Here is a 24196-nt window from a genome sequence, read left to right on the forward strand (position 1 = left end):
TCCGAGGAGAAAATACTTGTATAAGCTATTCTTGGCATACCGTTACATATACAACTACTAGCCGAGGTTAATTGCTTTTGACTTATAGCATATAAACACTCACAAATCTAAATACAACTGTACTTGCGTATGGATGTATGTGCGCTGTAACGTGGCTCTGTTCGTTTCGAGTGACTAATTGAGTTGCCTCACTCGTACATTAATTTTACTATATTATAACCTCCAACTCTTTTACATGATTTCTTAACCCAATTGATATGACATACGTGAATATATGTATTTATATAATATAGGAGTATGAGCGCGCAAATTGAGCATATAATTTATATGTACTAAAATATCTTCGAGTCTCGATTTCTGCTTGATTCCTAGCCAGTTGCCTAAGCTGAGTACGGAAAGCTTTACAGTTTTTAAATCTATATTCCGAAATATCAAATCTTAAATATTACCCGATTTGGAAAATTTTAGAAACCGCAGAGCTGAAATACAGCGGTTCAGCAGAGGCTTGCTTTCAGAATATATTTTATATTGCGAACTGTTATAGTGGATATGATACATACATACATACTTCCATTGCTTGCTTAGATGAAAATTTGGCGTCTATGTGAGCGGCGTGGAATTTTTGCTAATGGCTTTTGGCGTTCAGCTTAATGCTTCGGATGCATGAATTTACACATTCTCAAGATTGCCATTTTCATCCGGGTAGTAGAATTAATATCATGAAGAAGGGTGTTTCAATACGTAACAAGAATGTCTCATTTTACAAGTCAGTAACAGAGTAGAAAGCAAGAACGGAGCATATTTTACATAGGTGTATTAAAGCCAAAAGTATACCATGAGGTTCTCGAGGCTCAAGCAAGAAATTCTCGCCCTCTACGGATTTGACAAAAAAGCACAAAAAGTAAATTTAATGAGTTTGGGTTCAAGGAGAGTTTTAGTTTAATTTGGGAACATTTGGAAGATCGTGATTCACCTTGTAAGATCGATGATAATGAAACCACCAATTCATAATGTCCATATATGTGTATCTATGGTATGTAGCCACACTCTGATAAATAAATGGTATATTTATGGAATACTCGAGCGATATGCCCTTATTGTTGCACCCTTTCAAGTTTTGCCTTTGTTTTGTGAACCGATGCAGTAAGAAACCGATTCCTCTCGATTGCTTGCGGCAAACCAAAATCACCAAAAGTTAAATCGACTATTCAGCGTTTTCGGCGTTGACTGATTGGGGTCAATTCAACTACATCCGAACTTTCACGATGAGTGTTCGATAAAAGTTGCAAACCGGAGGAACATACGATTACATGGGCTGTGTATGTATGTGCATACTCCTACATGTAATGAATGGGTATTGAATTCGTGAGGGCTTTTCGTGTATGTGGGTGCTTTCATTGTGAGGGCTAGATTAACTAGCTGGCTCTGATAGCTTCTGGGGTTGCAGGCGATATTGTTCTATCTTTTTGTTGTGTAACATTATGGACGCGTTCGGCATTTTACATAACGGCAAAACGAATCTAATATGCGAATATGCTCACATGCCGTGGCGGGGGCGCGTTCTATGGACTGTTGACACTTTGGTCAAAGCACTTTGTGAATCTTCCTGCTTCTTCTTAATGATGAATATAAGACGAGTGATTAACATTCTATATTTGCCCGCAATAAATGGGACAGTAAATATGAGATTGTTCTTTCTGAGTAAATAATCATTTATAGCTTGTAATTCCATGGCAGTTCGTTCTTCGATTCAGATTTAATTACTATTTTTGAATCAAGCTCACATAACCAGAAAACAAACAAAGTGATGACTGCGTGCATATTTCCTGCAACATCATGAATATATACTTACAAATTTATTACATAAGATTGAAATTTGAATTCATCCGATGCTCGTCTGTCCGTTAGCGTAAATGTAATGCCAAAAGGCATTGACAGGTCACGTGCTACTGTCATGGTACATATGCGCCTGGCATTTAAAATATGTATCAACGTTTAACCCACAAACAATATTACACAGTTGTATAACGATATCATTTCGTTCTTGCTTTGAACCGTCTGATAAACCATTCACAATGATTGATTGCTGATGATCAATCATGCCAGCAAAAGGAATTAGAAAGTAACTACCGGAAACCAAGCATGTGCTTAATAGAAATGTAAGAGAATTAAAGTGGCTCAGTGGAAGTCGATCAACAATCGCATGAGTTTTGAATCTGAAATACACTTTTATAAATTTATTCCGCACGGTCACAGAAATTTCAAATTCAATTTAATTTGTTGACTTTCTGGAGGAATAACAACATATTAGTTAGTTTATTTATTTAGAAGGAGGTCAGGTAATTTCAGGTAGAAATAAAGATCTAGGAAGGCCATTTCATTGAGCAAGAGAACAATGTGCTCGAAAGGCCAAACTATGTCCGGTTACTAAGGGGGCGACCATTAGTATAGGTAAACTCAGCCCCACATTTTCATGTGGCAACGTCGCTTGCTTGTAAAACTAAATTGATCATATATCTCAGTAATGTCAGGAGCAGTACAATATTATCATTCCCATTTATTTTGCAATTGAATAACCGGCACAAATGTATTGAAAAATATATGTGATATAATCTGCGATTCCAATTCTCCATTGATGATTTACGTGGCACAATTGTGAGGTCAAAATTGACTAATTGCAAATACAATATAGTTAATTTCAGCACCAAGTGCTAGCAATGAAGGTTAAAATGATGATAATTACTTGGAACATTGCGTGTTAGACGAATAACTGTGTTCGTATTATATTCAATGTAATCACTTAAGGGAAGTATTGCATTTATTATTGTAATAAAATGTTGATATTTTTCGATTAATCTACTCATTGCGGCTGGTCATTTATCTCTTAGCAAGGTTTGTAATGAAAGTTACTTCATCTCTACTAAACTCATTATTTAAAGTGACTGGCGTGCAGCCACTTATATAGTCGTACCTATTGTAAATAAGTTGTTTAATTTATGGCAAAATACTTATTATAATATTTATTTTTATAGAAACGAGATGTATTTAAATGGATTTAATTATCTGAAACAGTATTTTTGGAGAGTTAGCCCTTAAAAAAATCAATTTAATACCTGAGGCTAATGAATTGTATATTTTTGTCCGCATGAATATATGTGTTCACTTTATAAGCGCGTATAAGCGTAAATATGTACATTTGTTGTTACTGTAAATAAAAGCTTTCACAAGCATTGGAAAGGCAACGTGAAATATTGTCGGATATGTGGCTTAAACAATTAATTTGCACAAATTCAATAAAATCGCCTCATTCATTGCGATAATCCACTGCGCAACGCTACTTCAATATTTGTCAATGTGGGTGTGTAATTAATATTACTCATACGCAGTGTATTCCCCATAGTGGATATAAAAGTGTACAAACTCCAATAATTTACCCAGTCGCATAATAATTTTCATAATTTCTCATTTTATTGAAATTACCTCTGTGTGCGACGCAATCAAAAACGGCATTTAACTGTGTATTCACAAACACACACGCACGAAATAAAGTATGTTTTCAAAATTTGGCGTTTTCGTATTTAATTAATTGGGATTGTTGTAAAATCCATATCGATAAATAAACCAAAAATACCTCTCTAATTCCTTTCTGCTCATGGAAGTGCTATCGATTCGGTTTAATATAAAAAGTACCGCTATAGTAGTTGTGATGAGGAGACGGCTTGCTTTGTTCGGCTTAAAAACCCATCTGTACTATATGGGACAAGGTTTGCTTTTCGCTTGAAATTTGCCCTTCCCTACTTGCTTAAGCATAGACTTATAAAACAAAAATATTATAGATCTAGTACTGTAATTACACTCTCTGCCCAACAATTATCCACCTGAGTTAAGCCAAGCAAAGTAAGCGCCAAGAGAACTGTGCACCGCTCTATCAGGATCTTAAATTCTAGCAAACCCTCGAGTGCCTAAGGTACTTGTAAGCATATGCTAATGCAATGCTATTGTGTTCGTGAATAGAGGATTTGTGTGCGGAGGCGAGTGCGTTTATTGCTTTGCCATCGCGATAAGGTTTTAACCACGTCGGTCCGAGGGTCCACTTACATTAATGAGCTGTGGCCCAGCCTCTCACATACGCGCACAAACAAAGTTGCTAAGTACGGGCGTGTGCGTGCGTGTGGGTATGTGTTGCATCCAATCAGTTGAAAGCTTGCAGACTGCACTTTTATGATTGAATTTGATTCCGGCGCTCAAATATAGTTGCAATAAATGTGTGCAAATCGTAATCTATCGTTCCTCGGATGTGTTCCACACTGTTTTTCTGTTATGATGGCTATGTGTTAGAAAAGCAGGAACTTTGTGCATATGAATGAATTCAGACCGAAATAAGTAAATAAGGGCGGAAGGCAATGTGCGCCTCTAATAATGGGCTCATAAGTTGCTGAAAACAATTACAAAGCCAACAAGATATTCTGGCATACAAGCACTCGTCACACTCAAAAAAAAAAAAATAAAGAAATGAGCACTCGTGCCCATGTGCATGTGTGTATGGACAACAGGCAAATTAGGATTAAAAGCCTCAAAATTATGGCGACATATGTCACAGCGCTTTACAGTTATAATTGTTTTTTAAATATTTACCAGCTGCCTTGCACACAGCGCAGTAAAGTGGCAACTTGCCGGTTCGCCACGAGGACGGACGCGTGTCCGCTATGTGTAATTATGTGCTTGGAAGAGTGAGAGCGAACATTATGTTGTTTGAAAAATGATTTACTTTCCAGCACAAAGCAATCACGAGAAAAATTATTGTAAAACTGCGCTCAAACGGCATTACGTCATGTCAACGATGTGTTGCAGCAATTAAAAGTTTGCTTTTGTGAAGAGTTGCCGCTGCAACAAACACATGTAGACATGTTCATATGTGTGAATGCCCATGCAGTATATATGTACACAAAGAACTACAGTGACTTCGGATCATATGCGTCGTGTGCACAACTAAATTAAAGTTTTAAGTGCAGTCTGTACGGGGAAATTTAATTGGGTTTGGGCACGGCGCTCTCTCGCCCACTCACACAGCTCGACAGGCGGCACTCGTGCATTTTTAAAGTTGAAATTCCTGGCACTGGCATTTTTCACTTTCGATGCACTCTGGTGAGACCCTCTACGCCAGGTCGGTGTTTGTGACAGCACAAAAAACTCCACTTCATAATTATTGACCAAAAATCCTTTTGCAACTGTGAAAGTTATTGAACACGTATTATTGAAGAACTTTATAGTGTCACACATTCAAAGGTGAAATATATGGATATAATATGCAATCCATAAGTTATATGCCTGATGGTAAAATATTAATGGTATTTTCCTTTTTGTGTTATTTAAGTCGACTCGTTTTGAAAACAAACCCTAGATGGATGTCCGTGCAAGGGCAACTTGTGCAGACATTGAGAAATCTTAATTAAACTTACACATATTCCTTGGCACCTAAGTTATTGTATATGGGCGGAATCTGACTATTGCCACGCCCAAAAACATCGTTAAGCGAAACTCTATAAAATGTCATAACTTAGCCGAAATTAATGATTCAAAACTCTTATTTCGTACATATATATCAACAGTCAATGACGCATCGAAATAAAACTTTGCAGAAATAGTGCCTTTGTGGTACGCCATTTCAGATCTAAATATTTTTGAAATCTGGTCATAACTTTTCTAGGCTTTTCAACGATACTTTCCGGAAACATCAATATTAGATATTTTATGAAAAAGTTAAATTTTGTTTCTTCTTATAACTTTTCAACGAAATCAGAAGTTTTGTGAGATTTCGGCAAGAAGACTCAAGGCTATCAAAGAGCTCGTCCTTTCTTAGTCTAATCGGCTTTCCACATATATTTTTCCAAGGTATAGAACTAAATACTCTTCAGCATTTTTTCACAGTCTACTGCTTTATTACCTTTTCAACACAAATGCCTTTACATACTCAAGTATATACTATAAATTCAGAGTTGGAATACTAAAATGAAAATGGGCTCGTCCGTGACACATTATCTGCCGGTATGACTTTAAATTCTCTTTGTTATGTGGATCACAGAACATGTGACTGTTGAAAACAAAAAATACCGAATATATGTGGCTGCTACGTATGTTCGTGTATGTGTTCACCACAACGGCCACCAAAGAAAACTCGGTAAAATAATATTATACAAGTATTACTCTGTGAGAGCGCACGTCTGGGTAAACATAAAAGCCGCTGCAAACCAAGTGCAATTTGGCGAAGTTAAAAAGTGCAAAAGAAATAATTATAAAAAATAAAAATAAACTTTTTTGCATTCGTAAAACTCTTTATCGTCTCCTACTCGTATATGTTTATTTTATATGCTGAGACAAAGTCTCCCAAGTGTGACTGTTTTTTTCGATGGTCGATTTTCTCGTACATTAAATTTGTTTTTTTTTTTTTGGTTCTAAACGATGAATAAAAAAATACAACTTTAACAGTTTTTCGAAATTCGAAAATTATTGCTGTTTTTTTTGCATGATTTTGGATAGTTTTTATTATCTCTTAATAAACCCAACCGATTTCGCTTATAGTCAGTACGGTTGTGAATAAAAATGTTCGCCTTCATTCGATATTACTACTTGCAAAAAAAAAAAACTTTGTATAAATTACAAAAAATTTTCTTAAATATATTCAATTAGAACTTCTCAATCGCTATAAAAAATTTTTCATAACGCAAAAATTAATAATATCAAATTTTATATAAACCAAAAAAAGTTTGTTGTACAATAAAAGCTAAACCATCGAAAATAAGCAATCACACTTGGGATATTTTGTGTCTGCTTCGCTATAATAATTGAAGCTTATAAAATATTGTGGTCATACATTTATATATAATATTTATAAATTTTTAATTGACTGGGAGTTGCTAGTTTTGATTTATTGTTGATACTCTGTATGTAGTAAAATATCAAAAGACGCTAAGAATTTGGCAAATGTATTTATAACTCGTCAATAGGTTAAAAATGAAAGCTTGTATTCTAAAAGGTGACACACATTGCACCTCAACCATTCCACCCATTAGATATATCCAAGATTCGTAGGTTACCCGTATGGTTTTATTAAATTTTTTCACACAAAATTTATAGAAATGAGTTCTTCGAACGCATGTATTCACTAATACGACCATCACACGCTACTGTGCCTTAGCAGTGACTGCTTGCACTCATTGCTATTAGTACAATTAATTTCTAGCTACTTCCCCCAAATTTCGGAAGCTGTTAAACAGAAATTATTTACCTCTTTTTTAAGCCGATTTGAGTGTATGATGGGGAAAATTGTAACACATCTGCGCTCCGAACAACAAAAAATAATTCATAAAATAGCAATACCTTTATAATGATAAATGTGTACGATGGAGCCACATGGCTGCCTTGCGTTTACAAAGTTTTCCACTTCCTGCGCATTACGGATGTGAGGTCTATGAGCCCCGGATGTTGGGCAAACATTTACGCAAACATAAACATTGCTAAATAATCGGACAGTTGGGACACCGAGCGCCCCTTTAAATGGCATAAATCTACACACAAGTTTTTCTACACTCAAACTCATAATTTGGGCTTATTGAAGGCTTATATCTATAATTTTGTGATGAAGCATACATGCGTGTATGTGTACATATTCGTTTAAATGTATAGAAACCATGCCATTTTCATGTGCATATGGCTAGTATAACACTAAGCATAATTACGGAAATTATTAGTTGCTCCTTTGTCAATTTTTAGATATTATGTATACGCTTTTATACTTTTTCGGGATGCCTTAGAGGTTTGCATAGGCCAAATCGAGATTTATTCATTTTTGAATGGTTCTCTTAAAGCTACTGATTGAAGACAGGTCTTACTACTCGTAACCCCTCAACCACTCAACAACCCCCTAACGAATATTCAAGGCTCTGCATATTGTTATAAACAAAGAAAGTAATAATTACGAAAGTGTATTGTCTGCAAAGATAATTCTATGAATAACCGCAAGCTTATTACAATCTCCCGTTACTACTCTGTCATCTACATGAAGAATATAATAACAACTTGGTAAGCCAAATAGGCGAAGACAATTATGTAATTAAAAATATATTTTCGCTATCACTAACGCACACAAAAGCTTCAATTTATCAGGGAAAGAAAACCTATACTCAATAAATATTTATAAAAGTTTACGCGCCATAAATATGTGTACACTGCTCTATTAATGAACTTGTTTACTGGAAATAAGTGTGCAAAGCGACCATTCTATTGTGACATGGCTCACTCGTATATATCCTTGTGAAATAATGTTGAGTTTCACTGATATCATATGTATGTGTAGATGTCGAAATAGATGGCCAGGTAATTGTATTTGCCAACTAAAGCCAACTTTCCTACTCACGTAAATACAAAACTAAATATAAATAATACATAAGTAGATATAGCATGGAAAGGCGGCTGGCCGAAAACGTGTTTATGGCAGCAATTTCATGTCTTGAGCAGCGACTAAAACACGAATGACGTAAACTTCGTCACAAATGCGAAAAAGCTCCGTGTGCGCATGTATATGTGACGCCAAAGCAGTGTGTTTGTCTATCACTTCATTGCTTGTACTTAGACTGCGCAGTTTATTTGCTGCTACCGTTTGTTGGAATTGCTGCGGATTATTCCTTAACCAAACTAAAGCAAATTAATAGCGTTGGCATAGTCAGCACAAGCCCCTAGAACATACATACATTTGTACGTCGATTTGCACAAGCGAAGTTCGCAACAAGTTCCCAGTGTGGTCTTGACGACACTGAGGTAACTTATACGCGGTGTATCCCACCTTCTTTAAAATATTTATGTATATAATTTTGCTTATGCCGACTTTTATTTTGTTGGGTTGTATAATCGTTTCAAATTCAAGCCCAATTGACCACAGTCAATGTGAGTCTATAAAATCGTATTGTACAGGGCAACGTAACGTTTAGGATTTTTAAATTCTAAATTCCATTTAGATTTGAATATCACAGGAAGTTTAATAACATGTTTTACTATTTAAGTATATTTTAACATTTTTGTCTAGGACATTGATTGGGAAATGTTGCTTTAATCTAAATCGTTACACTTAAGCACTTAGTATGGTGGTAATAACTTATAGTTTTGCATAAGAAGAGCTTAATTTTTTAGCAGTGACTCAGAGCTACAGATATATTATATAATTTAGTTCAAAAATTATTCATAATTTTCATATCAACGTTTACAAAAATGTTCTCATCTTTATGCTCTAGTTTCATTTAGGTTAGGTTAGGTTACACTGGCTGGCTGTCACGTCAGTAAATTAAGATCTGTGACTAGGCGATCCTGCATGCCCAAGCATGGCATCCATCTCACTCTGATCTGTCTGTCAACCCATTCGCAAATTTCGTTGTGTACCGTTTTTAACGACTTGCGTGTATCCTGAACTGATTAGGTAGTCATGCGGATGGCACCTTTGGCAATCTCATCAGGTATTTCCTTTCCTGCAAACTTGTGGCCTGGCACCCAGAATGTATGCAGCAGCTTTCCGGCAGTCATTATATCTACTGGCTCCCTGCGTCTAAGGACATTTTCTGACGCAATGCGATGTAAGATTATTGCTTTAATTACCGCTTGGTTAACGACGTATAAATTGATATTGTTTATGTCATTTCCTGCATTGTTAGCTATCTCTGTTGATCTCATCTCATAGCTCCGCGCAATAGATCCCGGCGTCCACTCCATCAGCGATTTTTGATGAGTCCGTGTATATGTTAAAAGTTCCGCTAGAGGGTCGCGTGAGACCTTCTCTCCCAGATTTTGTTTCATTTACATTCTTATACTATGTTCGCACCGACACAGAATTCGTGTTTTCATAGACAAAAGAGGTTTCACGCGAAAACTTGTGTTTTCATCCATACAAAATCTGTCAAACGAAAACACAGTTTTCGCTGAAAGCCCCTTAAAAACTTACATTCCACTCATTATAATCGGTGCCTGCTCTAGTTTAATCGATATTATTAGAAGACATATTTTGCCAACCCTAAATGTCAGTTGACAATTTGTTTACATTCCATAATTGGCCTAACGTACCCTACAAGAAACTGCTGATGGGTTCACCAATATACTTACATTTGATATGTCAGTACTGTTAATTTACATTTGCATTTTTAAATTCAGAACTATCCACTGATTGGAGAAAGACGTACGCAGAGCTATTGAGAGGAGGAGATGGCATCAAGTGAAAATTTATTTTTATATTTTCATATTTTATTATATTTTTTGTTGCATTCCTTTTTATATTTAAGTATATTATTATAACTAATTTTGATTAAAAGTTTGAAATTTATTAAAGAAATAAAAATTATATTAGGTAAAGTAAAAAGTTCGTTCGGTTTTTTATTGATTTTTCAAAAGATGATAACTTTGTGTAGATTTGTCCGATTTAAGTCAAATATGCGCCGTTTTGTTCGTAAACTTGTTGCCAACTTCATTATACCCCTCTCGTAGAAGACTGCGTCCTTATTGCCAAAAAAATCGGAGAGCCAATTTTCACAGGCCTCTCTTGAAGCCAACTTCTCACCATTAAGCGCGTTAGCCATGGACAGGACAAGATGGTAATCACTTGGTGCCAGGTCCGGACTATAAGGTGGGTGCATTAGAACCTCCCATCCGAGCTCCAGGAGCTTCTGGCGAGCCACCAAAGACGTGTCTGTTGATCAAAGATGGCCTCTTCTGGATGAGTGCTGCCTTCAAGCGGTCCAGTTGTTGGCAGTAGAGGGCCGAATTGAGCGTTTGGCCATAGGGGAGCAGCTCGCAGTAGATGATTCCTTGCCCATCCCACCAAACACACAGCAAAACCTTCCTAGCCGTTAATCAGGTCTTGGCCACCATCTGGGCCGCTTCCCCGAGCTTTGACCACGACCGTTTGCGCTCGATGTTGTCATAAGTGACCCATTTTTCATCGCCAGTCACAGTCCGCTTCAGAAACGGGTGGATTTTGTTGCGATTCTGCAGCGATTTGCAGATGGAAATTCGGTCCATCATGTTTTTTGCGTTCGTTCGTGTGACACCAAAACATCGAGCTCCTTTTTGAATCCAAGGTTATGCAAATGGTTCTAAACGGTTTTCTGGCTTATCTTTAGTTCCTCAGCAATTAAATAAGTGCTCACGTGGCGGTCTGTTTCCATTATTTCCATTATTTTATCGCAATTTTCGACGACAGACCTCCCGACGCGTGGTGCATCTTTGACATCGAAATTACCGGAACGGAACCTAGAAAATCACTTTTGTGGTACACGTTCGTTTACAGTATCGGGCCCATAAACTAAATTAATGTAATATATAGCGAATTTTCTCTTTGTGCTCACAACGAACTGAGTAAATCAATCGAAAAACTGGTCAGCAATGACTCAGAAAAAGACATGTGAGTGAGCAGTATAGATATATAGTGAATCAATTCCGAATACCCATGTGTTAAAGAGAGATGCAAACTCACACACATACGTTTGTTTACATCAGTTTTTGCACAAGGCTCTTAAGAAAATGATAGAAACTTTGTTCTGCGCGCTGACAAAATTTTTTCAGCTATGTCTGTCATATTACCCATCAGATGACCGTCACGGTTCTTGTAGGGTACATAACAAATGTAAAGAAATAGATGTGTGAACTGTCAATGAAAACTCTTCAAAAACACACAATGTCGGTCAGAACGACTTTGGTTCCACAATCCACAAATTGTGTTTTCAAGAGGATTTCAATTCGGTGCAAACATAGTATTAACAATTCTGTCAGTGACGTCGAAAAGGAAAACTTCATTAGTTAATTGCAATACAATTTATAATCATAAAAGTCCCTTGCTTCTAACTTTCAGCGAATTTGTGTATAATTTTTTCGTTAATTATTTTCCTTTTGAAAGCCGAGAGCTACCGCAAAATATTGGTTTGATGTGAATATTTTACACACCTCAGGTAATGCTTTTAATAGACACGCTCGCCCTTTAATGGGCAGCATGAAAAACTTTTTCAAACTTTGTTGATATTTCAAGTATTTTCAGAAATTTAAGTGCGAAGGAAAGCGACGAATTTTACTTGTGAATTCTATAATTTTTTTCTGCTGTTCCATATGTATTAGCAAATGTAATTTCTCTTTACGCTTTTCGCAATTATTTTGAGAATGTAAAGATAGTCATAAATATATTCTCTGACCATATGATTACACTTTTGTACGTGTGTACAAAAGTCAATAAAGAAAGATAAAAAAGCGAAAGTGGATGCGAATACTTCGATTTAGGTTGCTAGTCTGCAAAATAGCTAAACCACAAAAGCCAGTGTGTGCAGACATAATATTTCTGAATTTATGGAAAAGTGTGATAAATTATGCAGAAATCATGAAGAAGCCGAAATGATATTGCGCCTACGCAGTAGAAATCCTCAATCTGGTAAATTTCTACTTAAATTATATTGGTATTATATGTACTATATGAAAATGAAAGACCACCATCTACTTGAAACCGTGTGTTTGGTATGCCGATTTCTTCATAAGATGTAATAATAGGAATATGTTGTCTGATTCATTATACTACCACTACATTTAAGTATGTAAGAAACCAAAATTTCCATTACTCCCAGATCAAGTGCTCTTCAGCTATAACAGTTTTATATACTCAGTTTGAATATACTTTCAAATACTGCCGAGCAAATGGAAATATTTACAAATAAATCTCACGGAGAAATGACCGCCGTCTGGATCAAATGAGCTGTAGCAATAACGGCAAATCTTCCAAAGAGAGTTTGAGTGGTTGAAAAAGGTACGTGTGTCAGTTCTTATCTTAAATATGGATACGTTAACAGAAGTTTTTCGGTTTAAAGCCACTTTATACTATTGATTATATTATTGTTAGAGTTTCAGATATATTCCCTGTTTCAGTTTCCCCATTGGTAAATATTGATGAACCTTCGGAGACCTGCATATGAACCTCATCAACATATTTACGTGAATAAGATAATCAATTGTAGTACTTCTTTCGCTTATATCGATTAAGTAACGAAACCCCTACATAGAGGACCAGTGAACGTTTTAGTTGGAAGTGCAAATAACAATTATAAAATTGGAAAAAGTAAGAAGTATCTTTGGAATTTCAATAAATAATATTTTAAAATAATGACGCGTATCGAAATTTTCGACAAACACAATATATAACACTCAAAACGACAGCTTCAAGTGGTAAGGGCTTCACACACTCGCACAAACCTCCTTGATGAATATTTTTAGTACAGTTTAACTCAAATTATTTGTGAGTAGAGAAATGCTGACGAAATTTACTTACTTTATTTGGTCCCATATTTCTTCACCGAAGTTCTTCAACACAAGCAGCTCCAAGGCGTAATTAACGAATCCATACTGAAAAAGAGGGGGGAAACATACATTTATTTTTAATAAGGCACTATAAAGAACGGCTCTTAGGCAAATGAGTGTGGAATAAAAACTAGGCAAAATAAAAAGTTTCCAGAATTTCGGATTTGTGTGTGTGCACGATCACGCTGTAGTGCGGTGGCTTGACTGGGCCATGAACAACAACAACAGCATTAGCAGTGAGCCACTCCGAGTGTCTGTGCAAAATTAATTAATTTATCAAAAGTGTGAATGCGAAACGAATGCAAGGAGAAGTGAAATTCATAATAGCATATAATTACCTGCATACATACAGACGCAAAACAGAAACAAGTAAAGGACGGTTGCCCCATTCCAAACGGAATCAAATAAATTTTGCGCCACCTGCGCCAACTTACGTCAACTAGGCGGCATGGAATCCGATGTGGCAGCTGCCACTGTTTTTATTTTTCTCTTATGACTTTCGCCACTTCGCATCATATTTCACTAAACTGATGTAATTTTCTTTATCCAATATTATTGCATTTGCGTTGTTTCGTGCTCCATTCTAAGTGTAGGGGATGTTTCCCCTGCCCATATACACGGACATACTAGACCCTTTGTGTTTCTGGACTTCCAATACTTTGAAGCGCACTCAAACGAAAACGGATTGTTGCATAGTAGCTTTTAATTTAACCTTATTAGCGATTTTGAGAATTGAAAAGCTCGACGGATAATGTGTATTTATAACAACGCCAAATATATGAGAAAATTCAAAAAGCGAGGGATACGTGTCTTACCTTTTTGTAAGCCTTAGGAAATTTAAGAAGGGATGAATCAAAACATTCGCTTTTCATTAATGCAATTATAAATATCTGTATGTTCCACTGAATTCATAAAGCCGATTGTTTCAGATTTTCTCTCAATATACTATTATTACTAAGTCACATGAGCTGGTTACATTCGTAAAGGCGCGATAATGCATAATTTAACCAAAAAAAATGATAATTAATGACCGATACCGACATGAGCTAGTTGACAATCGAATTATTTATCGGCGTACTCTCTTTGACGCTACGAATAACTTTTACTTTTGACGGAGATATGCAGAAATGATCCAAAAATTGTATGCGGTACTTCAAATGAAGAATTTTTCTCTGTGAATTGAATGTTTTGGAATACTAGCTATATTTTTTATTACATTAAAATAATCACGTTTTATGAGCGCGCCTTTCCTACCACTCCCATTCGTAATATCTTATTGCTTAAAGCTTGATCACGATACCTCAATATTTACTGAAGTTGGAAGTAATTTGGCACTGATGGAGACAGCGTAAAATAGTTCGGCTAGTTTTCCGATTATATAAATATACATGTATCGCCCTGTACTTAAATATTGGAAAACGAACACTTTATTTTCAAACAACGAATACTAATTTTATCGAAATTGAATAGAACTTGTTAAGAAGGTATAAAAACGCGTAACGTAAATTAAGTATAAATGATAATTATCAATACGGATGTGCTGAAGATTCCGAAGCAATTTTCAAGCTATTGTGTAGCTTCATTCGCGGGCTTTGAGCGTGGGGACCGAATCAAGAAAAAAATTGTTTTCTTATCACGCTCAAAAAGTGTAACTTGAATTAATATAAAAGAAAAAACTTGAATTAAGATCAAAGAAAAAAACGAAAATACTGCATAAAAAATTATTATAATTACATAAGTTGATAAAAAGTGTTATGCAACAGCTTTACCGCGACATTCCCCGAGTGCCACACGTATTTTTTTTTTCAAAATCAATATCATTATATCCGGCTATATCAATAACTCCGTACATTTATATCCGATTTACTGGTGGTGTAAAATTTTAGAAGCCAGCTGAAATGAAGAGTACACAATTGCAATTTTGTAGATGGTATAACGCACTTTGTTGTAGCTATATCTAAGTTTAGGAAAAAAAAAAATTATTTTCCTGTTATTATTTCCTTTCACGAACTCCAAAGTTTTGCATTTACAATTTCACTGAAGCTAACTAGGATAAAATTGTACGTGTGTATGCATCTATATAGTATACTGTGAGGGTTAGCCGATTGAAGATATGAAATTCAAATCTCAGCGGCGAAAACCCGTCATCAGTCTAATTTGCTTCATCATTTCTCATTTATTATTAGCTCACATCGCTTTTTACTGACATTGAAAATGTACAAAAACAAATACACGAGCAGAAAGTTCAAGGCAGAACCGTAGACTGTCTGCTTAATCGCTTGTTCAGTCGCTCAGTCAATTATTCATACATTCTGCCCGCTAATGCCCACACACACATAAATATATATTATATAAATATGTCTATGGACGCATTAATGCCCGTCGAGAGTATGAATTATAAATATTTATTAAAGCTTAATGTATCTGCCAACAACCGCAAAGAGCAACAATATTGACGACCCACAAGAAATACAAAAACACGAAATCATTTTGCCCTGTCAACATCGATATTACAACAGTTATGTGAAAATTTAAACTAAACAAACAAAACTAAAACCCGAGCGTAGACCGCAAGTATTCACTCTTCACCCCGAGGACTCTTAAACTTTTACTAACGCAAATAAACTATGTACTCGTATCACCGTGTATTTGTGTATTCTGCCTCGCCTTCGCAATGAGTCGCTAAGAGTTTTCGCAATTTTCTATTCACAAGCAGCCCGCCGCCAACGGTGGCCTATGGCGCGGCCGTTAATCCCAAGCTCAGTGCGTACCTCATGACTTTGAACGTGGGCACCAATGCACAGACACATGTAAGTATAAGATGTGTGTGTAGTACATCAAAACCAATTGATTGCACATATCCTTGAAGGTGTTCGCATGGAAAGGCCAGTCGTGCAGCCCGCCGGCTAGTGCGCCCGTATTCCCTGAGCATAAGCAATCATTATCTGTTTGGCCTGACGTCGCCTTTGCTTTACTTAGCAGTCCTTTTGTCACTGTCGTGATTAGTTCTTGCCTTCGCTTGATCCGCTGGGATGTGGTCCTTTATTTGCCTGTCATTTCTTTCACATATTATTCACTGCCATTGCCTAACTTCAAAGTCGCCTGAAAAGTCGGCCAGTGGACATCCTTTCCGGACAACAAAACTTCATTGTTTTAAGTGGAAAGCAGCTAATTTTTTAAGTAATTTTAGATTGGAAAATATATTTCTGAAAAGTACTTTCATAAGTTAGAAATGTTTTTGGGAAAGTCGAAGTGAAAACAGATGGCTTCTTAAAGAGAACCAGCAAGCTGTTGTTTTAAAGCTTCCAACAAATTTTTATCTCTTCGATTAACTTCGAGCGATAACTCGACCCAAGACATGAGATATTCCGATGTCAATCAGTTCGGAAGTTATTTTTATATCTAGCAACTGCAAATACTAATGTTCGGATTTGCTTAAGCAGCTAGATAGCTCTTCTTTCTTTTTTGACATAAATATTTCTCTTCTCTAACAAAAATAAAAAATCCATTAATGGAAATTCATCAATCACTCTTGATACATTAGTTATTTAGAGAAAGGGATCTGAGCAGAAGGTGGTAAATGCAAAATATGTGCAATGAAATAAAAATAAAGCCAATGAATAAAGCAATTGGTAAGACAAAAAAGTTAATTTGTAAGGTATTTGTTTAAAATCATAAGCACTCACCATTTTGGGTTGGTGTGGGTTAGTCGGTTGATCAAGGAAACTCCGTCACTATTTAACTGCTCCGCTTTTGGAACAAATACTCGTTCATATATTCAATATTGGTCTGCAAGTAAGCTTCGTACTTCTTGTATTATATTCCACCCATTTCAGGACAATAAAACGTGGGGTTTAAACCCTTTTCCACTTGTTGAGTCACTTGCACAGTTGAACGCGAATCGACTGTCGCTCGCAGAGGTCGAGAAGCAGAGGATTTTCGTTACTTTATTGAGCCACGCCGGTGTGTAGGCACGCGGAACGAGCGATAAGCGACAGAATGACGGGACAGGCTTAACTGTGACTGCACTCACACACAAACAAATAAACGAGAGTTTACTTTCACCATTGCATTTTGCACTTACACACTCACTCTGACGGGTCGATACGGTTTCCGCGATTTTCCGGCTTCACTTCAGTCCATGTTTTGTGTTAAGCAGACTGGGAATGCTATGCTACGACTATTTTATCGGTGACTTTAATTCAACGCCAAGCTGTTCACTATTTTTTGCAGTGCTTTAGGTAGTGAACATTTTTCAACTCATTTGCATGCACTTCCCTCTCTCTTTCTCACTGTGGTTTTGTCGCAAATTTCTATTTTGTTTTGTTTTTATTTTCGCTTTTCTTAACTTTTCTATTGCTTCCGATTTAGTTTACACTTTTACATTAAAACTGCCCTGTAAGCTTCGCTTTCCGGGCTAAAAAATGAAAAATAAAAGTTTATTATATAATCCGACAGAAGGACATCAAAAACAGAGTTCTGCGAATAATTAATAATAATTTAGGCTAAAGGCTGCATGCCAATCTCTGACACCGATTACTCTTTGTTAATATGTCTTCGGGCCAGCTTAGCTTAGAAATCCTCATGCTAGCTCGATCGTCTGTTCTATGTACATATGTCAAAAAGGCACAGCTTTATCCCTTCCTGACCTTATACTTGTAAGCCGCATTAAGGAGCAGCTATTTGTGTGTGCATAGGAAGAATTGAATACTTTTCAACTCTCTTTCAAGCGTCTTCTACTTGCACTGACGAGGACCAAATTCGTAATTTGTTTAAATAAAAAATTGCAAACCTTTCCGCACGCTTGCAAACAGGTTTTTATCTCTTCACTATTTCGGGCATTCTTTTGGCGCTGCACGCTTCCCTTTGGTCGCTTTAAAATTTTGTTTTCGCGTTTAAAATATCGATTTTTCCGCTTCGGTCGCTGTGTGAGCAAGTTCGTCGTGTTAATTTCAGCGGCCTTAGACGTGCGAATTTTCATTCATGCATGTATGCATATGTTTATGTTATTATTATTTTCATGAGGAAGCTCGTGTATCGTACGAACAAATACAAGTTGTGTTCTGAGGAAGACATATGAAAGTGCCAAGTGTGATGCCGCTGTAGTGTTCATACAACCGTTGCACCGGTTGCTGCTGCTGGCGTTTAGGATGCGAATAAATCAAGAAAAAGCATTCCGACACTAAAAACGCTCCCATACACAATATACATACTTACTTACATATACATATGCACATACATGTAATTCCTGTGTAAACTTCTACAATACTCATAGCATTTACAAGCACAACAAATATATACACATATACACATACACATACACATATGTATGTACATATATATGTATTTTTTAACTATGAAAGAGCATTGGCATTATTGTTAGTGGTGCTGTTGTCTGTGCTGCATTACTCATGTTGCTATGAACATACTGTTTGCTGTTACTGCCACACAATAGCTCACGACGGCTCGGTGGTTGTCAATGACCTACTCTGGCAAATGGTGTGCAACAACAGGCGAGTCTTTAGCGCTTGTCCCTCTGGCTTAGCGAGTTCGTTATTGTGGTTGCCTGAAATTGAGCCAATTCTTCGCAAAATACAAAACCACCATTGCATCCATTTATGTTCATGTACATATGCATGTGTAGGAATGTGGCAACATATTAAAGGTGTGGCCAAATATTAAATCGTATACATAATATATATACTATATGGGAATAAAGTTAGCAAACCAAAAGCTGACACACGCCAAAGTCAATGATTTAATGTGCATACTTTCTTTCAGCTTTAAATTTTCATTTCACAACGAGTTTTTATCTTTTCATTATACAGCTTTAGCAAGGTCATTTATCCGCCACTGGTTTACATTTCTATCTGTTTTTATTTAGAACTTGGTTTCGATCAAGAATCTCAAGGAAACAGCTCAGTGCAAAATTGTAACATATCGGATTTTAAAGCAAAACATAACTTACTACTTAGCTACTACTACTTTATTTTAGCTCATGAATATTTTTTAGACATTTGACACAGCTTTCCTGGTTTTTCTTTATACGGTGTATTTATGGTCCTTTGATGCTTTTACTAACATTTAAGATCAGCATTTCGATAAAAGTTTTCATCTCCTTGTATAAAGAACGACAAGCGACCATACAATAAGCTTCAGCTTCAGATAAAACCAAATAAATTTTTTGGGAAATCGAAAGCAAAATCTCAACACCAAGGTTGAACAATGTATACCCCCTTTCAAAAGGTCTAACTTTGATTGGTATTGTCAAATAAATGTTAGCTTAGTTTAAATCGCATTATCTCATTTATCGGCTTTCATTTGTGAGTATGTATATATGTAAACCCAAAATCAAAATTTTCAATTTGCAAATCTTTATTAAAAAACTACAACCTTACGAACGATTTAAACATTACAAATATTTGAACACGTCCTTTTCTTCCCTGCTAAGCTACAAATTTGTCGGAATCGCCAATATCGGCCCACTATAGCATATAGCTGCCTTTCAAACTGAACGATCGGAATCAAGTGCTTGTTTGTAAAACTTTTTCATTTGACAAGAAATCTTCACGAAATTTTGCATGAGTCTAAGCCAATAATATAATCTCCGAAGAATTTGTTCAGATCGGATATCTATAGCATATAGTTATTTAAAGGAAACTTTTGTATTTCTAAAAAATATTATAGCTTCGGTGCAAGGGAAGTTAACGTTTTTTCTTGTTTTTGATTTGTATATGCGTATATATGGTATAAAAGCTGCGGAAATCGGTGGGCGATGTTGAAGTTTTCTGCGAAATGCCCCACAGAAATGCAGTAGTAGACCAGTTACTTTCCCTAATGATGCAACTTTTTGTTTTTAATTATGACTATATCAATCTGAAGTCGATACTACTTTTAAATATCTAATAGTGGCAACGCACCTAAATACATGTGCGGTAGAGGAAATAACAAAATTAAATTCTAATTTAGTGCTCTCTTACCCTAAAGGCTTGTATTTAACAACCAAAACGGTTTCAAAACTAATATTCCGTAAATAGCTCAAGGAGCACCCTGAGCTATGTTGATTTGTTGGTTATGATCCAGTCCTCTTATTTTATATTCCATATATGTTGCGCTTTACTCGGAATCACTACACCACCCAAGTGAAGCACATTTTAAATGTAAGCATAGAGCATTCGTGACCTTCGAGGGGCGTAAGAAAAGCGAAGCGTGCAAGTAACGTTTGTGGTGCGATTAAAAATGTAAGCATGCGCCGCGACTGTTCTATCATGACATAAACAGGCGGCATTAGTGTTCACAACTAAATATTTCTGCACAAACACATACATATGTGAGTGAATTGTACGCAGTTCAACTTTGCGGAGCACAGTGTGAGTAAATGTGTATGAGGATGTCGACACAGTACCGTGCCTTCTTCAATGTCCTATGACAAGTGAACAATGCAACAACAGCAACAACAACGCCGCCACTATGCCAACAACTACCCGAGTCATTTATACACATACATATATAATATGTATGGGTGGGTGTGTGCGAGTATATGAGCAGTTGGAATGGTGTTATTGTTAAGTGAAGCGGACAATTGGCTTTGCGCTGTCGCCGGAGCTAACTAACGGTTTTGTAAACAAAATAAACATTGTTGCTACAATATTTGCGTGTGTTCAATGGTCAGCAGCCAAGCTACAGTTAATTCTGTGATTATCATCTAATTTTATAGACACAGCAGAACGTTCACACTGTTTGCATTTAGATCAAACAGTGAGTGATGATAAATGTTTTTCATAGTTCAGCAAATGGAGAGATAAATTATTATTGCGAGGACAATACTGATAGTTATGACTGCTTGAGTTAGAAAAGTTTACAAATACATATCTGGGCCATTGCAACGTTAAACAATTTAAAATGATGATCAATTTAACCAAATTAAAGCTTTCCAAGAGATTTTTCTGGAGAAATCATCGTCAAAGAATATTTTTAATTTTTTTTTAAGCTTTGCATGTCTTTACAGAAATTTTCTTTGTTATGGGGGTTTTCAACATTTTCTCTTCGCAATTTTTTTTTTATCGGAGAAAGGATCTTTAAGTTATCGGTCATTCATCAGAAATGCTAAATGTCTTTTTACACCCACTTAAGAAAAGAAAAATAAAAGAATTTAGTCACATACTTTGTCAAAGTGGATTGACAAATATGTTTATTTAAGTCAGTGAAACTGTGCGCACCTTTTTACATTTTGTAAGAGCATATAGTAGAAACAAATAAAATTATATTAAAACCACCTTCAAATGAGATATATGTATGTGATATCAACTCGAACGAAGAGGCTAAATTTAATATATTGAGTTGGTGTGGAAATCGTCAGCCATAGGATTGGAATTCATTATATTAGGGATATGAGGTTTAGATCAACGTTTAGACCAGATTCATTCTAATTCAGTGCTAAGCCACATAACTTTTAAGAAAACTGCATTTGATTTCATTTAAATATCACACATTTTGACCAACCTGAACGGTTTAAATACAAGTGGAAAGACGGAAATCATTTTACACACAATCGGCATAAAACATGTTAGAATAACGAAAATCACAATACAAGTAGTATATGGAAGTTGGGAGAGTATTATATTTGCCAATACCTCATATAGCAGTAAAGTCATCAGGATGTTAGAAAATTCTGATATTAGTTATATAGGGGCTTAGTCAAGTTTTAACTCAATTATACCTATTTTAGGCATAAAGTTATACTGTTATTATAAAGCAGGCTCTCTCATTTTTATTGAGATAACTCACATATTGGCCGATATATGCAGTATTAAGTCATCCGGAAGTTAGAAAATCTTTATATTAGGTATATAGGGGCTAAGGAAAGAATTGAGCCGACTCAACCCATTTTTGACATTCAGACATAATATTATCAAGAAAGGATTCTCTCTGAATTTCAATTATATATCTCACACATTGACCGATATTTTCGGTCAAAAGTCAACTATAGGCACTGGGGTCTATATATTGGGTATCTATGGCTTAAACAGTTTTGGTTCGATTTGGACAATTTTTAGAAATAAGGTGGTACACGCCAAAAGCAACATTCGTGCAAGTTTTATCCCATTTCCCCGATTTCCATTTTCGCACTGTAACATAAAATATTACGAGAATGTTTCGTACCGAATTTGGTTGAAATCAGTCGAACGGCTCCTATGAAGCCCTCTTGAGCCGTCGTGAATGTAAAACCTAATATCACTGACACATTTAGTTATTGATTTATCATACTTTTAGTAATTTTCAACAAAACCGTTATATGAGAAATCTTTTTAAAGATTTTCTAACCATATGTGCCCCTTCTGAATGTGATTCGCTGTACCAAATTTGAGTTCTGTATCTTGATGTACGGCTTAGTTATGGCATTTTATACGTTTCCTATTAATGGCGTTTTGTGGGCATTGGTCCGATTACGCCTATCTACGAGCTCGTCCTCAATTTCTGCCAAGCTACACGTGTACCAAGTTTCGTCAAGATATCTCAATTTTTACTCAAGTTACAGCTTGCAGAGACGGACGAAAGGACAGACACTCACCCGGATTTCAACTCGTTTCATCATTCTGATCATTTATATATATATAACTCCTTACCTATCTCGGTGATACAAACAGCCGTCAGGTGAATAAAACTACTATACTCTGTAGCAATATGTTGCCAGAGAATAAAAACCCAGTATGTTATTAATATGGTCTATAGCAATTTGTAAAGGAATATGTACATAAAAGTACCGAGCCATACTCCCGGTACCTCAAGTGAACTTTTCATGAAATTTTGAAAATTGTAGATGTTCAGATATTATCACTTTTTCAATCCAGAATCTGGCGGACTTTTGTTTGTATTGACTGGTTTTTTTGAGCATTTTTGCCTTAGGATGAAAATTTCGTTGCTTATTAAAATTGTTAATCAAGCGAGTTCTTTTTCTTTCAATTATTCTTTAACACAAAATATGTACATTTTCGCATTTGGCACCATCAAATTACTTAAACTAGCTTTAAATATAATTTCTGTATTTAATTATTTGAAAATTTTCATTAATTTTCATTAATTTTGTGTCAAAAAAAGCAAACGGAATTAGTATTAATAATGAGGTGGTTTTATCGAACAAGAATACAATACAGTTCTCATATAATTTCTTTTTCAGCTGACATTTTAGCCTTTTGATTTAACTTGTTGCTATATATTCTTGTCTTCAATCAGATTTCTTTAATCGCTTAAAATGAAGCCTGAGACATTTATGTATGCACAATTATTAACCGTTTATGAGGAACTAGCTTATGACTCCTCCTAATGCTATACGGTGGCGTATACGCGACATGCATTCGTGAGTATGAAATCCCCGCTGATTGTGTGAGAGATGCCCGGCAGCTTACATCTTTAAGTGACCGAACCGACGAAAACTTTCACCAACGGAATCTTACCGTTTCAAGTATTTGGTTTTTGTGTATTTTTTATTGCAATATTATATTTATTAGTCATACACTTTGTTTCTCACTGTTTCGCGTTAAAGAGGTAATTCGCACATCAAAGAGCCGTCAACGACTGAAGATTTTCCATGCAGTTTGCGCTATAAATATTACCGTGCAATTTGCGACTCAAAAGGATGCTCGGCAGCAAAAGGATGGTGGGCTTTTGGGAGCTTTAAATAGCCGAAATCAGAAGAGAGTCGTTGTATTATGAATCATGCGCAGTTGGGAGCGTCTATGTACTCTTAATTTATGAAAAGAGAAATATACGATTCCAGGAGGTCAGGACACCTTCACTTGGCCAAATTCACACTATGGCTGGTAAACTA

General features: G+C 36.0%; 1 protein-coding gene across 5 annotated transcripts in view; it reads right to left on the reverse strand.

Annotated features, from left to right (window-relative positions):
* Positions 1–23958, reverse strand: part of Gycbeta100B (guanylate cyclase soluble subunit beta-1-like) — a 103959-nt gene extending 80001 nt beyond the window's left edge. For 2 of the 5 annotated variants that reach the window (XM_070106114.1, XM_070106115.1), the window contains exons 1-2: positions 13707–13845; positions 13340–13413 (exon numbers count right to left, since the gene is read on the reverse strand). In XM_070106114.1, coding sequence (XP_069962215.1) covers positions 13340–13413; positions 13707–13757 — 125 coding nt within the window. In that variant the 5' untranslated portion in view covers positions 13758–13845. Of the gene's footprint in view, positions 1–13339; positions 13414–13706; positions 13846–17054; positions 17786–23658 lie in introns of those variants that run through there. The other 3 variants (XM_070106116.1, XM_036357443.2, XM_036357441.2) reach the window with 3 other exon arrangements.
* Positions 23959–24196: the final 238 nt, after the last annotated feature.

This window comes from Bactrocera oleae, chromosome 2 (assembly GCF_042242935.1).
Source record: "Bactrocera oleae isolate idBacOlea1 chromosome 2, idBacOlea1, whole genome shotgun sequence".
Lineage (NCBI taxonomy): Eukaryota > Metazoa > Arthropoda > Insecta > Diptera > Tephritidae > Bactrocera > Bactrocera oleae.